The following is a 23,772-nucleotide window of genomic DNA, read 5'->3' as shown; positions in this document are numbered from 1 at the left end:
TCGACGATGGTTTGGAGTTCGACCTCTGAGTGAGCGCAGGCGCAAGCGTCGTCTGCATACTGTAATTCAACGACAGAGGATGGGACGACCTTGGATCTGGACTGGAGGCGACGGAGGTTGAACAATTTCCCGTTGGTTCTGTAAATTAGCTCCACTCCAGTGGGGAGCTTACTGAGGGTGAAATGGAGCATTGTAGCAAGGAAGATCGAGAAGAGCGTTGGTGCGATGACACAGCCTTGTTTGACCCCGGTTCGTACGTGAATTGGGTCTGTGGTGGAGCCGTTGGTCAGGATCACGGCTTGCATGTCGTCGTGAAGCAGGCGGAGGATGTTGACAAACTTTTGAGGGCAGCCGAATTTGAGGAGGACACTCCATGATCCCTCACGGTTGACAGTGTTGAAGGCCTTTGTGAGATCAAAGAAGGCCATGCACAGCGGTTGGTGTTGTTCCCTGCATTTCTCTTGTAATTGACGTGCGGTGAAGATCATGTCCATTGTGCCCCTTAGTGGGTGGAATCCGCATTGCGACTCTGGGAGGAGCTCTTCGGCCACTGGGAGAAGGCGATTGAGGAGGATTCTTGCGATGACTTTCCCTGTGGCAGACAGCAGGGAAACTCCTCTAATTACCGCAATCAGACTTGTCACCTTTCTTGAAGATGGTCACAATTACGGCGTCTCTGAGATCCCCTGGCATGCTCTCCTCCTTCCCGATAAGAGAAATGAGTTCATGAATAAGGAGTAGTAGGAGTAATGATTGTAATTGAGAAACCTCTAACTTTGTTCATTCATATCAACAGAATTGTGCAAACAATAACCAATTTATTTGTCCACAACATTTTGTTGGCCCTAATAAGAACATAAGAAATAGGAGCAGGAGTAGGCCAATCGGCCCCTCGAGCCTGCTCCACCATTCAATAAGATCATGGCTGATCTGATCCTAACCTCAAATCTTCTATCACTCTGCATCCACCCGAACCCATGTGATCTCCCGGGAGAGGCGAAAAACCAGATAAAAGACCCAATGGCCAATTTGGGAGAAAAAAATCTGGGAAATTCCTCTCCGACCCATCTAGGCGATCGAAATTCTTCCAGGAGATCACTCTGTCCCCATATTTTCTACAGTACTTACCTTCTGTAAAGGCGATCTCCACCCCAGCCAGGAACAGGAATAAAACCATCTCCTGAAATCTAACACAGAATTAGAACACAGTAGGAGCAGAACCAGGCTACACGGCCCCTGGGCCCACTCCACTACCCACAGGGCCATGACCATTCCGAACCTAGACTCAGGTCCAATTTCCTGCCCGCTCCCTGTAACCCTTAATTCCCTTTACTTCTAGGAAATTATCTATTTCTGTTTTTAAATTTATTTAATGATGTAGCTTCCACAGCTTTCTGGGGCAGCAAATTCCACAAACCTACCACCCTCTGAGTGAAGAAGTTTCTCCTCATCTCAGTTTTGAAAGAGCAGCCCCTTATTTTAAGATTATGCCCCCTAGTTCTAGTTTCACCCATCATTGGGAACATCCTCACCGCATCCACCCGATCAAGCCCCTTCACAATCTTATATGTTTCAATAAGATCGCCTCTCATTCTTCTGAACTCCAATGAGTAGAGTCCCAATCTACTCAACCTCTCCTCATATGACCACCCCCTCATCCCCGGGATTAACCGAGTGAACCTTCTTTGTACTGACTCGAGAGCAAGTATGTCTTTTCTTAAGTATGGACACCAAAACTGTATGCAGTATTCCAGGTGCGGTCTCACCAATACCTTGTACAACTGTAGCAATACCTCCATGTTTTTATATTCCATCCCCCTAGCAATAAAAGCCAACATTCCATTGGCCGCCTTGATCACTTGCTGCACCTGCATACTAACTTTTTGAGTTTCGTGCACCAGGGCCCCCAGATCCCTTTGTACTACAGTACTTTCCAGTTTCTTGCCATTAAGATAATAACTTGCTCTATGATTTTTCCTGCCAAAGTGCATAACCTCACACTTTCCAGTATTGTATTCCATCTGCCAAATCTCTGCAAACTTTGATATGTTACACTCGGTCCCCTCCTCCAAATCGTTAATATGGATTGTAAAGAGTTGGGGACCCAGCACTGACCCCTGCGGAACACCACTAGTTACTGGTTGCCAATCTGAGAACGAACCATTTATCCCAACTCTCTGCTTTCTGTTAGAGAGCCAATCCTCCACCCACGCCAGAATATTACCCCCAATATATAATTTTGTTAAAGGTATTTTTCGATCGTCAAGTTTTGAACACTAAAACTAACTTTTCTTGTGAATTTGAGCTTTTATTTTATTTTACTTCCTGTATAATTTACAAAAGTTTTCTATTTATGTATGTCCATAATGCAAGCCTATATCGGCAAAACCACATTACTGATTTATCCATAATTTCTCCTCTGGAAGAGCATGCCTCCCCAGGAGTTTCTACTAAACTACAGTGGGGTACAATGACAATCACCTTGTCATACGTCTTGTTTAATAACCAACTATTATTCAACAATTCGTATTGGAGAAAACCAATAAGACCTAAGCCCCCTCTCCCCCATTATACACTTTCCAAACACACTATTTATTCTAATCCTACTCAATTCCCTCTAATTACGAGATCACACAGTTCACTAGATGGATTCCTGGGATGAGAGGATTATCCTGTGAGGAGAGATTGAGTAGATTGGGCCTGCACTCACTGGAGTTTAAAAGAATGAGCGGTGATCTCATTGAAACATATAGGATTCTGAGGGGGGGATTGACAGGGTAGATGCTGAGAGGTTGTTTCCCCTGGCTGGAGAATCTAGAACTAGGGGGCATTGTCTCAGGATAAGGGGTTGGCCATTTAAGACTGAGATGAGGAATTTCTTCACGGAGGGTTGTGAATCTTTGGAACTCTACCCCAAAGGGCTGTGGATGCTGAATCGTTGAGTATATTCAACGCTGAGATAGGTAGATTTTTGGACTCTGGGGAAATTGAGGGATATGGAGATCGGGCGGGAAAATGGATTTGAGGTCGAAGATCAGCCATGATCTTATTGAATGGCAGAGCAGGCTTCAGGGGCTGAATGGCCTACTCCTGCTCCTAATTCTTATGTTCTTATCTGGAAAAACCCAAACAAGACAGTGGGCTTGATTTTGCTGGAGGTGGGTCCTCTGTCAAAATAGCAAAGATTGACCGGGTAGGCAACCCGCCTCCACGGGAATCTCCCAGGCGTCTGGTCTGTCCGCAGATAACTGACCCGACACCAAGTGGCGGGGGAGACAATTGAACTCATTAAATGGCTTGTTAACAGCCAATTTAATGGTATTTTGAGGCTTCCTTCCAATTTTACATGCTCCCCCACGGGTTACTTGCTGCTCTGGGAACAAGCCAGCTCACCCTGGCGTGAGTTGAGTCTGCTCTGATTTATCTGATAAGCTGACAGCTGCAGAAGTGGTGTAAAGGATGCCATGTTGCAGATGGTCAGTTTCAGAGTGCAGAAACTGTTGGTTATTGCATTTGTAAGACATATAGAGATTTCTTTAGCTTGCAAGTGTTTTGGGCCAACTGTATGTCCAGTGCCACCTCGTTGGAACAACCTATCACCACTGACAGATCGCTTCTGTCATCTCGCCTGCAGCTGCCATCTATTGCAGCAACATCAGTGCCCTAGAAACTCTCACCTTGCTCCTCTGAATCCTTCCCCGCTCAGCCCCAACACCAACATCACCAGGCACATCAGCAGCAACAACACCAACCGTCTCCCCCCCCCCCCCCCCCCCCCCCCATCACCTGAAGCTGCACAGGGCATCAGCTCTTGACAACATTGCTGCCTTGGAGGCTAGCAGTGGCATCACCATGGCCAGATTTACTTCACTTGACGCTGTAAACCCTGGCTGCTACATGATGTGCCAGGTTGACACCATCCCACATCAGCACCTTTAATGTCCAAGCCATTCCATGCACACTCATCACTAGCCGGGGGGAAAGGAGTTATGTCTCAACATTCACTGGAACTCATTAAGACACTTCTCAAGGTGTGCATAGATCTGTCCAATAAGGGGCAGTGTTGAAAATATAGATTTCACTGTATGACAACACATTACCAGAAACTTCACATGGACATGGCTAAACCTCTCAAGTGCCTACCCTTGTGTGTTGTTAGTTGGTATGCTTGTAGTAGGATGAGGGTGATTGTGAGGAATGGCTAGTGAGATGGGGGAGTGATAATGTCGATAGGGTTCGATGGAGGTGCAAGGTAAGTTGGTGTGAGTAAGGATGTGCAGGAGAAGGGTATGGAAGGCAGAGTGATGGGGATGTGTTGAGTGGAACAGCAGGGTGAGTTTGAGTGTGGCTTTGCAGTAACGTTTCATGATCCACTGAGATCATTGAAAGGATGGCGCCACTGCAGCCAGCGACTCCTGGTGACATCCCCGCTTTTGCCCTCCTGTGCAACCAGGCTGTGTTGGTGTCCTGGGGAGGTCTCTTCCGCCCTTGGAAGGGAAGAGAACCTCCCTGCGTGCTGTGACTCCCTCCATGAGCCTGGATTGCAACCGTCCACCTTTGTGTAGTGCTTGTCAGTGTTTGCAGCACCTCAATGCTGTCAAACACTGACAGAACAACTGTCAAACTCAAACTCAATGTGGCCATGGTCCCATAAGGAAACCGGCTAGTGACGCATCATCAAATTACACCATCAGACCCGCTTCCTGTTAATTGGCCGGGATGCCCGCAGGGCAGGCTTAACAAGGCCAGTCAAGGGAAAATCCCTTTGACAGAGCGGCTGCAGCCGGGAGCGGGACCGGAACCCAGCAAACAGCTATCCTGACACCTCGGAAAATGCAGCCCAGTATTCTAATAGAGGAAGGTGAAAATAGCAGTTGCCATATTATCCATAACTGCTAGATGGCTCTCTACTGGAAGACATACAAGTTTAACAACATGGTTCCATGAGAAGCTTTTAAAATTTGCCACCACCCAAGGAAAAAATATTGTGTGTGTGTGCTTGTTCCTCAATATTTTGAATGTAGTTAGCTTCCTTCCCATATACCAACATTCTTTTGAATCTTGGTTTAGGGTAAGCTTGGTTCCCCACTTTCTGCATAATTCTCTACCTATATGGTAGAACATGCAAGGGGAACTGTAAAAGACTTCAGGATGACCTACAGGCCAGCAGAATGGGCAAACAGGTGGCAGACACTGTTTAATTGGAACATAGGACTTGCTAGACGAAAAAAGGCCATGGTCCATCTAGTTTGCCTCCTACCATCCCGCAGATCGCATGATCCAATGATAGATTAATGACTAATTATGACGATCAATCTCTATCAATTAGTCTACAAGAGATCCAGACTTGAGGCGAGGAAAAACCTCCGTGGTAAGGTTTGGGAACCACAGGTCTAAAGTCACCTGTTCCTTCCAAGTATGCTACACTTATGGTATGTCAAATATGTCAAATTCACATATCTAGATAAGTGTGAGGTAATACATTTTGGGAGAACAAAACGAGGATTGGGAGCATCCACTCAATGTCAAGACATTGAAGGGTGAGACCCCTAGGGGTTCAAATATATAAATCCCTGAAAGTGCAAGTTCAGGTAAAAAATGGCCTAGTTGCATTTTGGGTTTTATAATTAGGAGCATAGAGTACAACAAGTACTGATAAATTTGTAAAAAACATTGGTTAGGCCATAGTTAGACTACTGTGCGCATTTTTGGGTACCCTATTATAGAAAGGACATTAAAACCATAGAGCGCATACAGAATACTTGAGGATTATGCCGGGGTGGGAAACTAGTTGTGAGGAGAGATTTGAGATACTGAGACGATACAAGAGCTTTAATAGATGTTAAAATTAGGAAGGATTTTGATAGTGAATAGGCAAAGATGAAATTCTGATTGGGGAGCAGTGAAGAGGGGGTCATCAATTTAAAATAGTCATTAAGAGGACAAGGAGAGAGGTTAGGAGAATTTTCTTTATGCAGAGGGTTGTTGGGGCATGGAATGCTTTGCCATGGAATGGTTGCGATGGAGACTGTGTAGTACCTTTTTAAGGGAAAATTGGATAAATATTTGAAGGTCCAGATTCAGGGTTTTGTGGAGAGAGTGGGACAGTGGAAATAGCTTTGGTATGCTCTAGCAAAGAGGCAGCACAGACACAGTCGGCCAAAGGGGTGCTGTAAAGATATTGATCATTAAATAATCTTAAGCAAGTTGCCTCCTCTAGTTCCTTGCCCTAGTTAGAATCTCGTGCTTTTTTCTAAATTTTTCTGATCAACCGTAACTGAAGGTGGCCATGTGGGAACAAGAAATCATATTTCTAGCTGGGAATGCTTCCTAAAGGGTCAGATATCCCTTATGAATATGCCTGCTTATTTGTTTTTATATATCCATGGTGCACAGAATGCAGCTGAGTTCAAAGAATGAGTAAAGTGGGATGATCCACTTTCCAATTCAAGTTTTTGAAAGGTGTACCACAGTAATCAAAGGTTCTGTAGTCGAGCATTTAGTTGTAAACAAGTTCAGGTGTATATAAATGTTACTGTACAGTGCCAAAAATAAGGAAGTCTTTAAATCTGATTTTCTCAAGATATTTAAGTCTGAGAAAAGTTGGAGCAAAATAAGAAGGTGCGATTATGTTTTGGCAGTGTGCTTATTGTTTGTACCAGTGTATTTTGAACTGTAGATTTGTCCCTATGAGTTACATGCAATTACTTTAATAAATTGCATCTTCTTCTCTCTTTTTGTGTAAATTACATCTTTTGAAGAATTCAAATGTCCATTTGAATAATAGAAATGAGGCATTTTCTTTTTTTTTTTAAAGATTCTGGTATCTATTCAGTCGGTTCTTGGAGAATTCATCAGCACGGTTCAGAACTGGCATGGTGCTCATGAAGGAGTTCACCAAGAGATGCTCTCAACACTTTTAGCTGCTATGCTGGCTGAAACTATGCATTCTTTAAAAAAGGTGAGCTTGAAGAAGTATGTTTCATTGCAGTGTCAACTCGCTCATCTGCCATGTTAGAGGAAAATTGAGTAGTTCCACCTGACACATCCTATTGCTCAATCAGCCAGACTGTCTCACTATGGGCATTAAAGTGTAAATCAAAGTCACAAAAATCAGTTAGATGGTCCATCTAACTCATTTTTCCACAGAAACCCATGACCATCCCCCCCCAGTCCATGGTGAGGCCATGCCTAATCTTCATGATTGAGAGTTGATCATGTGTTAACTGTCCGGCAGTATAGTCTTTGAGTGAAATATAAGTATTGCAAAGGATGCTTAGTGGATAACTGGCATTTTTTTAAGAAGTAAAAGTATATGAATGAGTAACTGCATTACAGGTAGACTATCCTTTACCCGAAAACCTCGGGACCAGCCAAGTTTCGGATAAAGGAGAATTTCGGATTTCGGAAGGTGGGTCGGCGGGGGGTCGTGCGCACGACTTACGCTGACGCTCAGCGTAAGTCAGTCGGGGTCGGCGGGGGTCGGGGCCGGCGGGGTACGCGGGGGGGGGGGGGGTCGGCGGTTGTCAGGGCTGGCGGGGGGGGTTGGCGGTTGTCGGGGCTGGCGGGGTCGGGGCCGGCGGGTCCGCGGGGGGGTCGGCGGCTGGCGGGGCCGGCGGTTGTCGGGGCTGGCGGGGTCGGGGGCTGGCGGGGTTGTCGGGGCCGGCGGTTGTCGGGGCTGGCGGGGTCGGCGGGGGGTCGTGCGCACGACTTACCCTTTATCCGAACTTCCACAACCGGAACCCTCTAAAAACCTTCGGTTTTTAGAGGGTTTCGGTTTTCGGAAGTCCGGATAAAGGGTAGTCTACCTGTACTTGTGAATTACAAAGAATTTTCTCATAAATGGTACTCTGTAAATACAAGTATATTTATTGCCATTCTTTTTTATTTAAAGGGGGCACTTTAATGCAGTAAAGTGGCTTCCATTCTCTCTACAAAAGTATTTTGCTGGGAAATGCAGGCATTCTAAATGTTGGTATAATATTGAAAATCAATGCAGTAGGGTCTTGAATGTCAAATTGGGAACAGTATTTTTTGTTGGCACATAGAATCAGAAGCTGGTTAATACACTTTTGAAGAACTGCTCATTCAACTCCAGAAGCCTCTCGTTAGTCAGCAATTCTGTGGATTCAATACTGTCCCACCCCCCAAAAAAAACCTTGTCATGAATAAAAGCAACCTGTGACTTGGAGCTGTTCCAAAATTGTCTGATGCTTTCTTAAATCAATTCCCCATGTGAAGCACAACAGCAGATGCATATAATGTATTGTGTTTGTGTGTAATAGATATGTGTACTTAATGTTAATTTCCTATAATATTGCACATAGGGAGTCAAGACCAAATGTACTCCTCAGCTGATGTAGGATTAGAGGGCAAGAGATAATTGGAGTAGGGATTTAGATATAATAGAGTCTATGCATTAAAGTTATATATTCTGTCACAAAAGCAAAATACTGTGGATACTGAAAATTTGAAATAAAAACAGAAAATGCTGGAAATACTTAGGTCAGGTAGCATCTGTGGAGAGAGAAACGGTTAACATGTCAGGTCAATGACATTTCATAAGAACATAAGAAATAGGAGCAGGAGTAGGCCAATCGGCCCCTCGAGCCTGCTCCACCATCCAATAAGATCATGGCTGATCTGATCCTAACCTCAATTCCACGATCACTCTTCATCCCACCCGAACCCATGTGATCTCCCGGGAGAGGCGAAAAACCAGATTTTAAAAAACCAATGGCCAATTTGGGAGAAAAAATCTGGGAAATTCCTCTCCGACCCATCTAGGCGATCGAAACTCGTCCAGGAGATCACTCTGTCCCTACATTTTCTACAGTACTTACCTTCTGTAAAGGCGATCTCCACCCCAGCCAGGAACAGGAATAAAACCATTGATGCGCCATCAATTACTCAAAAGACTGAAGTTGAGCGAGTAACAATCAGGCTTTTATTAACTAAAGAATGAAGGTCTTGTCTCGAGTGGTCGACCCGTCCAGAATACTAAGGGACTGGGAGGTAGTCACTTATATACCTGGAATAGTGGGAGGAGTCAGCCGAGGCATGTCCAGACCTGTACCTAGTGGAATACACATACAGACACAGACAGGTATGACAGTGGTTTACCACAACCATCTCCTGAAATCTAACACAGAATTAGAACACAAGAAGTAGGAGCAGAACCAGGCTACACGGCCCCTGGGCCCACTCCACTACCCACAGGGCCATGACCATTCCGAACCTAGACTCAGGTCCAATTTCCTGCCCGCTCCCTGTAACCCTTAATTCCCTTTACTTCTAGGAAACTATCTCTTTCTGTTTTAAATTTATTTAATGATGTAGCTTCCACAGCTTTCTGGGGCAGCAAATTCCACAAACCTACCACCCTCTGAGTGAAGAAGTTTCTCCTCATCTCCGTTTTGAAAGAGCAGCCCCTTATTCTAAGATTATGCCCCCTAGTTCTAGTTTCACCCATCATTGGGAACATCCTCACCGCATCCACCCGATCAAGCCCCTTCACAATCTTATATGTTTCAATAAGATCGCCTCTCATTCTTCTGAACTCCAATGAGTAGAGTCCCAATCTACTCAACCTCTCCTCATATGCTCATCCCCGGAATTAACCGAGTGAACCTTCTTTGTACTGACTCGAGAGCAAGTATGTCTTTTCTTAAGTATGGACACCAAAACTGTATGCAGTATTCCAGGTGCGGTCTCGCCAATACCTTGTACAACTGCAGCAATACCTCCCTGTTTTTATATTCTATCCCCCTAGCAATAAAAGCCAACATTCCATTGGCCTTCTTAATCACTTGCTGCACCTGCATACTAACTTTTTGAGTTTCGTGCACCAGGACCCCCAGATCCCTTTGTACTACAGTACTTTCCAGTTTCTTGCCATTAAGATAATAACTTGCTCTTTGATTTTTCCTGCCAAAGTGCATAACCTCACACTTTCCCGTATTGTATTCCATCTGCCAAATCTCTGCCCGCTTACTTAGCCTGTCTATGTCCCTTTGCAGGTTTTTTATGTCCTCCTCACTCACTACTTTCCCTCCCATCTTTGTATCATCTGCAAACTTTGATATGTTACACTCGGTCCCCTCCTCCAAATCGTTAATATAGATTGTAAAGAGTTGGGGACCCAGCACTGACCCCTGCGGAACACCACTAGTTACTGATTGACAGTCTGAGAATGAACCATTTATCCCAACTCTCTGCTTTCTGTTAGAAAGCCAATCCTCCACCCACGCCAGAATATTACCCCCAATCCTGTGATTTTTTATCTTGAGCAATAATCTTTTGTGTGGCACCTTGTCAAATGCCTTTTGGAAGTCTAAATACACTACGTCCACTGGTTCCCCTTTATCCACCCTATATGTTACTTCCTCAAAGAACACCAGCAAATTTGTCAAACATGACTTCCCCTTCATGAAACCATGCTGAGTTTGTCCTATTAAATTATGTTTATCCAAATGTCCTGTTACTGTCTCCTTAATAATGGACTCCAAAATTTTACCTACCACAGATGTTAGGCTAACAGGTCTATAGTTTCCAGCCTTCTGCCTACTACCCTTTTTAAATAAGGGTGTTACATTAGCAGTTTTCCAATCTGCCGGGACGTTTGCTGAGTCCAGGGAGTTTTGGAAAATTATTATCAATGCATCCACAATCCCTACCGCCACTTCCCTCAAGACCCTAGGATGTAAGCCATCAGGTCCAGGGGATTTATCCGCCTTGAGTCCCATTATTTTACCAAGTACCACTTCCTTAGTGATTTTAATCGTATTTAGCTCCTCCCCCCCCCCCCCCCCCTTTAGCCCCCTGTTTGTCCAGTGTTGGGATATTCTTAGTGTCTTCTACTGTAAAGACTGATACAAAATATTTGTTCAGCATTTTTGCCATCTCCATGTTTCCCACCATTAATTTCCCGGTCTCATCCTCTAAGGGACCAACATTTACATTAGCCACCCTTTTTTTCTTTTTATATAACTATAGAAACTTTTGCTATCTGGTTTTATATTTTTTGCTAATTTACTTTCATAATCTATCTTCCCTTTCTTAATCTTTTAGTTATTTTTTGCTGTCTTTTAAAGACTTCCCAATCTTCTATCCTCCCACTAGATTTGGCTACCTTATATGCCCTTGTTTTTAGTCGGATACTATCCTTAATTACTTTACTTAGCCACGGATGGCTATCTTTTCTTTTACACCCGTTTTTTCCTCAGTGGAATATTTTTTTTTTGGAAGTTGTAAAATAACTCCTTAAATGTACACCACTGATCATGTACCGTCTTACCCTCTAATCTATTTTCCCAGTCCACTCTAATCAATTCCGCTGTCATACCTTCATAGTCTCCTTTATTCAAGCTCAGCATGCTTGTTTGAGATCCAATCTTCTCACCCTCTAATTGAATATGGAATTCAACCATGTTATGGTCACTCATTCCAAGGGGATCCTTTACTAGGACATTTCTAATTAATCCTGTCTCATTACACAGGACCAAATCTAAGGTTGCTTGCCCCCTGGTTGGTTTAGTTACATACTGCTCAAGAAACCCATCCCTAATACACTCAATGAACTCATCCTCAAGGCTGCCCTGCCCAATTTGATTTATCCAGTTAATATGATAGTTAAAATCCCCCATAATTATAGCTGTTCCCTTATTACAAGCCTCAACTATTTCCTGATTAATATTCCGTCCAACAGAGTTGCAACTGTTCGGAGGCCTATAGACTACGCCCACTAGTGTTTTTTTCCCCTTATTATTCCTTATCTCCACCCAAACTGTTTCACTATCCTGCTCCTTTGACCCAATATCATTTCTCTGTATTATAGTGATTCCTTCCTTTATTAACATAGCCACCCCACCTCCCCTTCCTTCCTGCCTGTCCTTCCTGATTGTTAAATAACCTGGTATGTTTAATTCCCAGTCATGGTCACCCTGCAGCCATGTTTCTGTAATGGCCACAAAATCATACCCATATGTAGTTATTTGTGCCGTTAACTCATCCATTTTGTTGCAAATGCTACGTGCATTCAGATAAAGAACTTTCAAATATGTTTTATGACAGTTCCTGTTTTTTCCCCTTTTACTACTTTACCTTTTACTCCATACCTTCTGACCCTTCCTGACACGTTCTGTTTTTTAATTCCCCCACTGCTACCTAAGTCTATGACCTTCTCCGTTGTCATTTTTATTATTTGCTCTCTAGAAATCTCCCCCCCACTAATTAGTTTAAAGCCCTTTCTACAGCCCTAGTTATATGATTCGCCAGGACTCTAGTCCCAGCACTGGCCAAGTGAAGTCCGTCCCAACGGAACAGCTCCCTCCTGTCCCAGTACTGGTGCCAGTGTCCCAAGAAGCAAAACCCATTTTTCCCACACCAGTCTTTGAGCCACGCATTTAACTCTTTAATTTTATTTATCCTAGCCAAACCCGCTCGTGGCTCTGGTAAGATTATTACCCTTGAGGTTCTGTTTTTTAATTTGACCCCTAGCTGCTCATACTCCTTTAACAGAACCTTCTTCCTTGTCCTATCTACGTTGTTTGTACCAACATGGACCACGACAACTGGATGCTCCCCCTCCCACTCCAAGTTTCTTTCCAGCCCAGAAGAGATGTCCTTAACCCTGGCACCGGGCAGGCAACACAGCCTTCGGGACTCCCGCTCTCGACTGCAGAGAACCCTATCTATCCCCCTAATGATACTATCCCCTACCACTACAACATTTCTTTTTACTCCCTCCACTTGAATGGCCCCCTGTTCCATGGTGCTGTGGCCAGGTTGCTCATCCTCCCTGCAGTCCCCGCTCCCGCCCTCACAGGGAGTAAGAACCTCTAACCTGCTTGACAAGAGCAAGGGCTGCGGCTCCTTCAACACTAACTCCTGGATCCCTGTACCTGCCTCACGCATAGTCACACTGTCCTGTCCCTGGCCATGGACTACATCTGCATTAATTAATTTCATAGGTGTGACTACCTCCTGAAACATAGAGTCCAGGAACTTCTCCCCCTCCCTGATGTGTCGTAGTGTCTGAAGCTCAGTCTCAAGCTCTTTAACACGGAGCCTGAGTTCCTCTAGCAGCAAACACTTGTCGCAAATGTAATCACTGTGAGCCTCAATGGGGTCCACCAGCTCCCACATTTTGCAACAGTAACACATCACCTGTTCACCCATATCTATGTAATTAATTAAATTTCTTATTATTAGTTATGAAGACCCTCTGCCCCGATATAGATGATAATATTACACCACTATTTAATAGGACTTACCAACTTAAAGGTATAGAAGAGAAGGAAGAGGACCTACCAACCAGCTGATCACCAACCTCCCTTTTGAATGCTGTCTGTGGGGCCGGTCCGGTTGAATTGTCTCGCTGCTCCGCTTCCGCAGTGCTGGATTAGCCTGATCGTGGGAAGCAAAACAGAGCAAAAACATCCCCTCACCACCCACTTGCCCGAACTCTCCCACTTACCGAACTCTGCTTACACTCAATGCGACCGCACTCAGTGCTGCTGCACTAAGCCCACCCCTTTTTATACCCAGATTCTACTTCCGGTTTAAACTCCCCAACAGCTTAATTTACTCTATAAAAAAAAATTAAACTGACTTCAAATAATTAACTTTTTCACTCACTAAAATTCAGAAAATACACTTAAATGACTTTTTCTCCCACTTGCCAAACTCTGCTTACTCTCAATGCGACCGCATCAGAAGGTCATCGGTAGTGGGTTACAGCAGTCCCCGAGGGTGTCGTGGGGGGGGCGGTGGTAATGGGTAGTGGGTTACAGCGGTCCCCGAGGGTGCGAGGTCTCGTATGGAGACTGTGTCCTCCCGCCCGTCCGGGTACGCAATGTAAGCGTACTGGGGGTTGGCGTGGAGGAGGTCGACCCTCTCGACCAGGGGGTCCGTTTTATTGGTCCTCACGTGTCTTCTCAGTAGTACCGGCCCTGGGGACGTCAGCCATGGCGGTAACGCTGTCCCTGATGTGGACTTCCTTGGGAAGACAAACATTTTCTCGTGAGGGGTGGCATTGGTGGCAGTGCAGAGCAGTGACCGAATCGAGTGGAGCGCATCGGGGAGCACCTCCTGCCAGCGGGAGGTCGGAAGGCCCCGAGACTTTAAGGCTAGTAGGGCGGCCTTCCAAACTGTTGCATTCTCTCTTTCCACCTGTCCGTTCCCCCGGGGGTTGTAACTGGTGGTCCTGCTTGTGGCTATACCTCTAGCGAGCAGGTACTGGTGGAGTTCGTCGCTCATAAACGATGAGCCCCGGTTGCTATGGATATAGCTGGGGAAACTGAACAGGGTGAAGAGGCTGTTCAGACATTTAATGACCGTGGCACTGGTCATGTCCGGGCAGGGGATAGCGAACGGGAAACGGGAGTACTCGTCAATGATGTTGAGGAAGTACACATTGCGGTCGGAGGAGGGGAGAGGCCCTTTAAAATCGACGCTCAGGCGTTCGAAAGGGCGAGTGGCTTTTATCAGGTGGGCTCTGTCTGGTCTATAAAAGTGCGGTTTGCACTCAGCGCAGACTTGGCAGTTCTTGGTCATGGTCCTGACCTCCTCAATGGAGTAAGGCAGGTTGCGGGCCTTGATGAAGTGGAAGAACCTGGTGACCCCCGGGTGGCAGAGGTCATTGTGGAGGGCCCTCAGCCTATCGATCTGCGCGCTGGCGCAGGTGCCACGCGATAGGGCATCTGGGGGTTCATTGAGCTTCCCAGGCCAGTACAAGATCTCGTAATTGTAGGTGGAAAGTTCGATTCTCCACCTCAAGGTCTTGTCATTTTTGATTTTGCCCCTCTGCTTGTTGTTGAACATAAAAGCAACTGAACGCTGGTCAGTGAGCAGGGTAAATCGTTTTCCGACCAGGTAGTGCCTCCAATGACGCACAGCCTCCACAATAGCCTGGGCCTCCTTCTCGACCGCGGAGTGTCTGGTCTCCGGGCCCTGGAGGGTTCGTGAGAAGAATGCCACCGGTCTCCCCGCCTGATTAAGGGTGGCGGCCAGAGCGAAGTCGGACGCATCGCTTTCCACCTGGAAGGGGATGGATTCGTCCACTGCGTGCATGGTGGCTTTGGCAATGTCCTCCTTGATACGGTGGAAGGCCGAGCGGGCCTCTGCCATCAGGGGAAAAGAGGTGGATTTGATCAGCGGACGGGCTTTGTCTGCATAGTAGGGGACCCACTGGGCGTAGTAGGAAAAAAACCCTAGGCACCTCTTCAGAGCTTTTAGGCAGTGGGAGTTCCATAAGGGGACGCGTCCGGTCCGGGTCGGGACCGATGACCCCGTGTTCCACAACACAGCCAAGGATGGCGAGGCGGTCTGTGCGGAATATGCACTTCTCCTTGTTATATGTCAGGTTCAGGAGTTGGGCGGTGCGGAGGAATTTCTCGAGGTTTGCGTCATGGTCCTGCAAGTCATGGCCGCAGATGGTCACATTGTCTAGGTAAGGGAAAGTGGCCTGCAGCGCGTTTTGATCGACCATCCGGTCCATCTCCCTTTGGAAGACGGAGACCCCGTTGGTAACGCCAAAGGGAACCCTAAGGAAGTGATAGAGGCGGCCGTTTGCCTCAAAAGCAGTATACTGGCGGTCTTCGGGGCGGATGGGGAGCTGGTGGTACGCTGATTTCAGGTCAATGGTCGAAAAGACGCGGTACTGTGCGATCTGGTTGACCATGTCAGCTATGCGGGGGAGTGGGTAGGCGTCCAGCAGGGTGTAGCGGTTTATTGTTTGGCTGTAGTCGATGACCAGGCGTTGTTTCTCGCCGGTCTTAACGACCACAACCTGGGCTCGCCAGGGGCTGGAGCTGCCCTCAATAATCCCCTCCTTCAGGAGCCGCTCCACTTCGGTTTTGATGAAAACCCTGTCCCCGGCACTGTATCGCCTGCTCTTTGTGGCGATGGGCTTACAGTCGGGGGTGAGGTTAGCAAACAGTGGGGGGGGGTGGGACTCTGAGTGTGGAGAGGTTGCATCTGGTGCGCGGTGGGCAATTTGGAGGCTGCTGGCTGCGAACTGTGAGTAGGGGGAGGGGGCCACCGTACGCCATCGTAACGCTTTTGAGGTGGCACTGGAAATCCAACCCCAGTAGAACGGCAGCGCAAAGTTGGGGCAGGACCAGGAGTTTAAAATTATTGAACACAGTCCCGTCTACTACTAGTGTCACCACGCAGTAGCCGCCAATGTCCGCTGACTGGGACTCGGCGGCCATACAAATCCGTTGGTGCGCAGGCAGGACTGGGAGAGAGCAACGCCGCACCGTGTCGGGGTGGATGAAGCTCTCTGTGCTCCCGGAGTCAAAAAGGCAGTTTATTGCATGGCCGTTTACCTTAACGTCCATTTTGGACCGAGCCAGTTGGTGCGGTCTCGTTTGGTCCAGCGTAACAGAGGCCAGCGTAGGGGTCGGTCTGTCGCTGCGGGTATCAGATGGGGAGGTTGGCGGCCTGCTGCGTCCCGGCTGGTGTCCAAGATGGCGGCGTCCATGATTCCCATGTGGCTGGAGTCATCCAAGATGGCTGCTGCTGCGGTGGTTCGCACATGGCTGGGGAGGCCCAAGATGACGGCCCACACGCGGCGCTGTTGGGGGCCCAAGATGGCGGCTCGCACGGCCCACACGCGGCGCTGCTGGCGTTCGGGGTGGTTTTGGCCTTGCAGACGCTAGCGTAGTGTCCCTTTTTCCCGCAGCCCGAGCAGGTCGCATTCTTCGCCGGGCAGCGCGCTCTGGGGTGTTTGGCCTGGCCACAGAAGTAGCATTTCTGGCCTTGGGATACTGCTGTTTGGCTTTGGGACACTGCTGCGGTGGTTGGGCCGCTGTTGGGCTGTGGCTGAGGTGGTACGGTGCTATGGGGCTGTCCTACCGTGTCCCAGGTTGTCGTTCCCCGCGGCGTCCACGGTGCAGAGGAGTAGGCATCCATGCCCCGGTAGGCTGCGTCCAGCGTTAGTGCGATTTCGGAGGCTTTGTCGAGGGTGAGGTCACTCTGCTCCAGCAGTCGCTGTCTGGTGTAGTTGGACCTGTGGCCCGCTACGAAGGCATCCCGGATCAGTTCCTCCGTGTACTTAGTGGACGTTACCGCCTTACACCCACAGGCCCGGCCAAGCACGGACAGTGCTTGGAGGTATTCCTCAGTCGATTCCCCAGGTTGTTGCTTGCGACTTCCCGGGAGGTGCCTGCCGTAAACTTCGTTCACAGGGCGCGTGTACTGGGTCTTGAGGAGCTGGAGGGCGGCTGTGTACGAGGTCGCGTCCCGGATGACTGAGTACACTCGGTGGTTCACCTTGGAGATCAGGACAGACAGTTTGTTCGCATCCGTTACGACCGCAGTGGAGGCAGTCAGGAATGCCTCGAAGCACATGAGCCAGTGAGCAAACCTGGTGGAAGCGTCCGCTTCCCGACTGTCCAGGTCCAGGCATGCTGGTGTGAGGATCTTCTCCATTATAAAAAATTTAGTTAATAAAATTGATGCGCCATCAATTACTCAAAAGACTGAGGTTAAGCGAGTAACAACCAGGCTTTTATTAACTAAAGAATGAAGGTCTAGTCTCGAGTGGTCGACCCGTCCAGAATACTAAGGGACTGGGAGGTAGTCACTTATATACCTGGAATAGTGGGAGGAGTCAGCCGAGGCGTGTCCAGACCTGTACCTAGTGGAATACACATACACATACAGACAGGTATAACAGTGGTTTACCACAATTTGTAGTTGCATAATAAAACCTATAACAATTTGGGAAGTGGGGTCAGTTGGAGCATTGGAGTTTCTCTGCAGTGCAGGCTGAGTAGCTGGGAGATGCAAAACTAAGGCACTACAGCAGCGCCACTGGTAGAAGGGTGTAATTGCAGCATAAGAATGCACAGGCAGTGTCCATTATAAATGTGGATGTAGGAATTTAAAACCGAGAAGTTGACGACAACAGGAGATGAGGTTTTGTAGACAGGTGCCTGCAGAGAAGACTTTTAAATGTATTCTAGATATTTAGATACTTGAACCAGCTTCCTGATCTATTTTTATTATTATTATTGGTTGTTGCTTACTTATTCAATAATGAGACTTCCTTGCAGAGAATCACATGGAGTTGGCTTCTAGTGGCTGCAGGACTTTAGGAGTTAAAAAGGATTTCAAACAAAACTGGAAAAAAAAAAATCAGTCTGCTGTTAAATAATCTCAACCAAATTATGAATCATTTTTGTTTTCTTTTAAATATCTGTTTACTATGATAGCAGAGAGATCCATCATTCCATGTGACACCAAATAGCAAAGATCAGAATACAGGACATGCAGTGCCAATAAATACCTTTCGTGTACGTTGGGCTAAGTACAATAGTGGGAAAACATTACTGAGATATGTATCCTTGTTGCAGTTGCCTCCAGCTGTTCCCATTCTGCAACCTAGTGTACAAAACCAATTGAAATTAAAACAACACAGCAAAAATAATGCACAAAAACAAGAAGCTGTCAACTTATCCACTAAATTGTGGCTGGACAATCCGAATTCTAAATAGTTTTTAGAATGTAATACTAATTAAAACAGTAATGATTACCCCACCTACATGGGACAGTTGCCTTCCAAACATCTAGATTTTTGTATCTTGTTTCAGTTTATAAGATCTACTGTAATTCCCATTATATTGATTGGAATCCAATTTATTTGGTAACTATTTTTCAATGCATTTGTTTTAATGGTTTAGTAATCAATGTTGACTGTCTTTAAGTTGAGAAATCTAAGTGAAGGGCTAGGATCTATATTGCAGTATTCCAGCAATACATATGGTATGGAGCATCCAGTTAATGTTGTTGGATCACGTTTGCAACCGTTTTAACAAATATGTATTCGTTTTATTTAACTTCCCCAGTTATATGTGTAAAATTAAAATCCCTTTTTTCCCATCCCCGCCAATAAGGATTTGTTCTTTTTCTAGTTGCTCAATTTCTGTCACCTCTCAATTTACTCTCTTCTGCCACTACAACCTTATTTCTCTGTCTATTCTGGTTTGTCTTTTTTGACCAAATTCCTGAGTTTCACTGATTCCTCTATCTACCATTACTGTACAAAGTCATCAGCATTTCACCTTTTGCACTAACAAAATCTCCACATTTGTACATTAAAAACTGTTAATTTCTGCTTTTTAAAAAAAAAAATTATTTGCACTAGCAGATCTTGAGTTATTTGGCAACAATATCTTGTTCCTAGAATTAAAGATAAAAATTTTCAAAATAGTTTACCATTATTAAATTAACTTGAGGTTATGGTGTTCCAGTTTTCTGTACTCTTTTCTTGAAGGTGCTGATTCATGCTAAAGTACATGTGCTGGCAGCCCCTTCGTATCTTGCCCAAGTGACCCTATTTTACTTGTGAGCAGCAAACTATTGAATAGTTGAGCCTGTTCTGTCACTGGATAGCAAAAGGAAGCAAGATCTGTTGCTGATTTCTCCTCCCCCCCCCCCCCCCCCCCTCCCTTGTCCATAGACAATCGAGGGTAAATGTAGTATACCCAATCCAATGCTGGCTGAGAGCAACTAATGCAGCACTGGCCAGAGATTGTACTGGGGGACCTTCCTGGATTGTATACCTCAGTGCCACTTTGGTGCTGTGATTCATTGGGGAGCTTAATTTAGAGAAATGGTTGAGTCTTTTCACCAGATGTCAGAATAGCTGTTGGCTGAAGTGTAGACACAAGCAACTTTTCTATTGGTGCTTGGTTTAGTTTGAATTGCAGGAGACCAATGTCTGTGATCCAGATCCTGGTGCTTGCACTACTACATTCAGCTCCCCTATGCCAGCAGGAAACTCATAATACCAGTATTTCATGGGTCTGCAAATCTGCCTCCAGGATAAGGAAATCCGATTTAGTAGCGTTAATGTTGAAGAATGCTCAAGGACATTGGCCTTCCAGAAAATTAACTGAAACAAGTACCACTATATAAACTGAAACAAGTACCAGTGTGCCCTTTTCAAGTTATTATTTTCCTTTGTAGAATGCAGAGTCACCATTTACACAAATTAAAAACACTACCTCTTCTACTTTATCACCAGGAAAATCTGTTTTATATTGAAATCTATCTTGATAGCAGTTGAGTGGCATCCTCATGAATTACTTTGGAGTGGTTGTTACCTGGATTTTGTTAATGTGTTGGGTAAATGGAACATTGAATTGCTAGAAATTACAACACAGAAACAGGCTATTTGGCCCAAACAGTCCATGTTGGTGTTTATCATTCACGTGACCAGTGGCCCTAATTGCATCATAAGCAAAATTGTTGTGTACTGAGCAGTGTTTTCTATACAAAATGCAAGTATAATTTCCCATTATGAGCTCTAAATAGAGTATGCTACCTAAACATGTAATGTTGAATAAAGTTGGTTGGTAACTTCGAGCTCTCTTTATAGAGTTATGAAACTTTTTGTCTTGTCTCATTCCTCAACGTGTACTTTCAATTTCAGAAATCTGATCCAGAAGACGTTGCTCCACCTGCAACCACTGCTGATCTGCCACTACTTTCAAGCTACTTACTAGCTATTGTGCTAAAATACCCTGGTGTGATGAGGTAAGATGAAACTGCTTAACTCCTGGATAACTAGCAGCTCTTGATTTGACTGTGGAGAATGATGTGGGTTTTTTCCCTATTTTTAAGAAATGTTACTGGGTTTATGAGACAGGGTGGCATTAAATCTCCAAAATCAGAAGGAATACATGACTAGTAATAGTTTTTTTTTAATTGATTAGATAATATTCCGAGAGAAAGAAAGCCCTCCTGCTTCTTGATTATTTCTTCCCTAAGATGTAGATCAAAAAAAGGCTGTTACAGTTTGCTACAAAAATCTCACTTAAACCTAATTTTTCATAAGGCACGACTTAGCATTGTACATGTATCTTTTACTTTACACGGAAAATTAGAGAATATTGGACATTAGCAGAGTTTGAATTCAAATAGTGTTAAGATTGAACCAGCACACATGCAACTGCAAATAGAACCGTATATCTTTTCATTTCGCCATATTTTGAATTTGTATTAGGCTATGATAAATGTGTGACTTATTGGCGGTGCTCCACAATTTTTGACATTGTATTGTGCCATTAGGGTTGAATTCATTATAGTTGCCTCTAATTGCAATCGGCAATGCCAGCTAACTTATATTTTAAGAAATGTTCTGCCGTTTCCGTTGGCTGTTTTGAGGAAAATCTGCTGATCATAACTAAAATGTTGTGAAAAATGTCAAGCAGTAAACATCTGTGGTTTTAAAAAAAAAAAAAAAAAAAAAATTCCTTTTGTATTTGAAAATCTGACTGTCCTCTACTTAAATACGTAACGGAGTCAGTTTGAATCACTGTTTTATAGCACAGGACTGCTGATCTTAATCATTGCCCATCTCTTTAGATCATTTTTAAATGAATTAACAGAATGCATCAACTCTGAAGCCATACAAGGAATTGTGGGATTGATAGCTGCTCTCCATATCCTCCTCATTCTCAGTAGAGGTGAGTTTTACATATTAAGTCCACTAAGTTTCGATCCTGTAGAATACCAGAAGGGGAAAAATATTTCAACTGCCTTTGGAAATGATCAAAATGAAGTATTCTTATTGTAGATGAGCAATAGTATCTGGCCATTACATCATTGGGTGTAATTATACTTTTCAACTGATCTTGGGGCAGTGTTTCAAATAAGGGACAAGGAAAAACATGTTACAGGCAGCAAAAGCAACTGCCCTGTCTTTTTTTGTTGTTTTGTATTGCTTTTTAAAAATTGTACAGAAGAAAATTACATACAATATACAGCACAGAAACAGACTATTTGGCCCAACTGGTCCATGCTGGTGCTTCTGCTCCACACGAGCCTCCTCCCACCCCTCTTCATCTAACTCTATCAGCATAATCTTCTATTCCTTTCTCCCTCATGTGTTTATCCAGCTTCCCCTTAAATGCATCAAAATATCTCGCTGGCAAGAAAGAATTGCATTTATATAGTGCCTTTCACGATCTCAGGACGTCCCAGAGTGCTTTGAAGCCAATGGTGTGCTTTTGAAGTGCAGTCACTGTTGTAATGTAGGAATATACAAGCATCTCCTTATTCTCACAAAATTGAAAGGTGTTGGCACCACAACTAACCGAAAGCAGGAGCAGCCATATGAGAATCCCCATAGTAAAATTTTTCCCCTCATATGTAGAGCTCTGAAAATCTATGGGTGTCATCTTTCTCGTCAAAATACTTTCTGGTTTGAAGTGATTTTTGAAGAGCCTTGCTACTTAGCTGCTGGGCCTAACTCCCTGTATCATTTTAAAGTACTTTACTAACTGATCTCTTGCATTAGGGAACTCGTATTAAAATTCAATATTGATTTGAAAGTTTTTCTTTTCAAAAAAACTGTAGTGCTGAGGTTTTTTTATTAATAGTTCCTCTCCATTTTTGAAATTGACACTTGTGTAGACCTTCAATTTGACCTTTTAACCTGTGACATTATGTTGGAGTTAGCCCATAAGATCCTGGAATTGAGTGATTTGTCAATTTAAGAACATAAGAATTAGAAGCAGGTGTAGGCCATACGGCCCTTCGAGCCTGCTCCGCCATTCAATAAGATTATGGCTGATCTTTGACCTCAACTCCACTTTCCCGCCCGATCCCCATAATTTGTGCAACACCCAGTAACAAACCCTGAGCTTTTCGCCCTAGAGTAACTTTCCCAATCAGTTTCTCTGTTCACCGGCACTTAAATTTTAATAAGCAGAAGGTTTTAAACAGGTGGTGTTCTACAGGAAACCTTGGTTTATCCGGAGGTTAACTGTCCAGAATGCTCGAGCCACCGGCAAAAATCAGGAGCTGTTTCGTTAGGTTTTTTTTTCTTTTCGTTGCTTTTTTTTCCACCAGTCAGGCTCTGCAAGGTCTCGCTGAAGCTGTTGCTAAGCTACAGAGACGCTTGCAAGGTACGGCCGACTGTTTAGAAGCTGTTGCTGAGCAACAGGGTTTGTTGCCAGATACGGAGCTCAAAATCTCCGTATGTTTCAACATTAACGCTGGTTTGTCCGGCAGTTTTGATGGGACGGCAACAGCTCGGTCCCGTCGGTGCCGGATAGCGCAAAGTTTCCTGTACCTCTTTGAAACCTGAATTCAAGTGCCAGTTTTAAGCATTGCCAGTGAGCTAAATACTTACCGACTGCACAAGTACCTGTTACAGTAACTAGATGGAAACATTTTACCATTAGGCAAGTTGAGGGAGGTGGAAGACTGGCATTTTTAAATTAAAGTGCCTGAAAAGAAGGGGGGAGCGACTAACGGGGACTGCAAGAAAACTATCCCTGCAATGTTAGCCATTTTCCCCCCATGTTTTGGGTGGGATAGTGAACTGAGGCCCCGTCTGCCTGTTCTGACCCCAAGGCCCTCATTGAAGAGCAGGAAGTTCTTTTAGGGTCCAGACAATATTCTTCCCTCAACCAACACCATCCAAAATAGAATAACTAGTCTTCTCATTGCTGCTTGTTGTATCTTCCTGCATGCAAAATGCTTGCCACATTTGCCAACTGAGCATTCACTGCACTTCAAAGTAACGCACTATAAGATTCTTTGAGATGTTCCTAAGAGACAGAACATGCTATAAAGATGCAAGTCTTTCTTCAACTGACCTGCAATTTTTGCTGCACTAAATCCCTTCCCCTACCTGTAATTGAAAAGCAATTCTATAATGGTACCATTAATCCATAGGAGGAATTCAACTCCCTCCACCTGGCTGAAACTGGGCAGAATGGGCGGCTCTATTTGCTGCTCCATTTCTGCCCC

General features: G+C 45.1%; 1 protein-coding gene across 3 annotated transcripts in view; it reads left to right on the top strand.

The window, feature by feature from the left end:
- The window catches only part of ncapg2 (non-SMC condensin II complex, subunit G2), a 108,461-nt gene that overhangs the window by 66,878 nt on the left and 17,811 nt on the right, over positions 1–23,772 (top strand). For all 3 annotated transcript variants that reach the window (XM_085987558.1, XM_085987559.1, XM_085987560.1), the window contains exons 24-26: positions 6,818–6,961; positions 20,444–20,547; positions 21,379–21,479. In XM_085987558.1, the coding sequence (XP_085843684.1) occupies positions 6,818–6,961; positions 20,444–20,547; positions 21,379–21,479 (349 nt within the window). The remainder of the gene's footprint in view (positions 1–6,817; positions 6,962–20,443; positions 20,548–21,378; positions 21,480–23,772) is intronic.

The sequence above is a fragment of the Somniosus microcephalus genome, chromosome 5 (genome assembly GCF_052327205.1).
Source record: "Somniosus microcephalus isolate GS21.2 chromosome 5, FLI_Smic_1.0, whole genome shotgun sequence".
Taxonomy (NCBI): Eukaryota; Metazoa; Chordata; class Chondrichthyes; order Squaliformes; family Somniosidae; genus Somniosus; species Somniosus microcephalus.
This window is presented reverse-complemented; position numbering and strand designations above follow the sequence as displayed.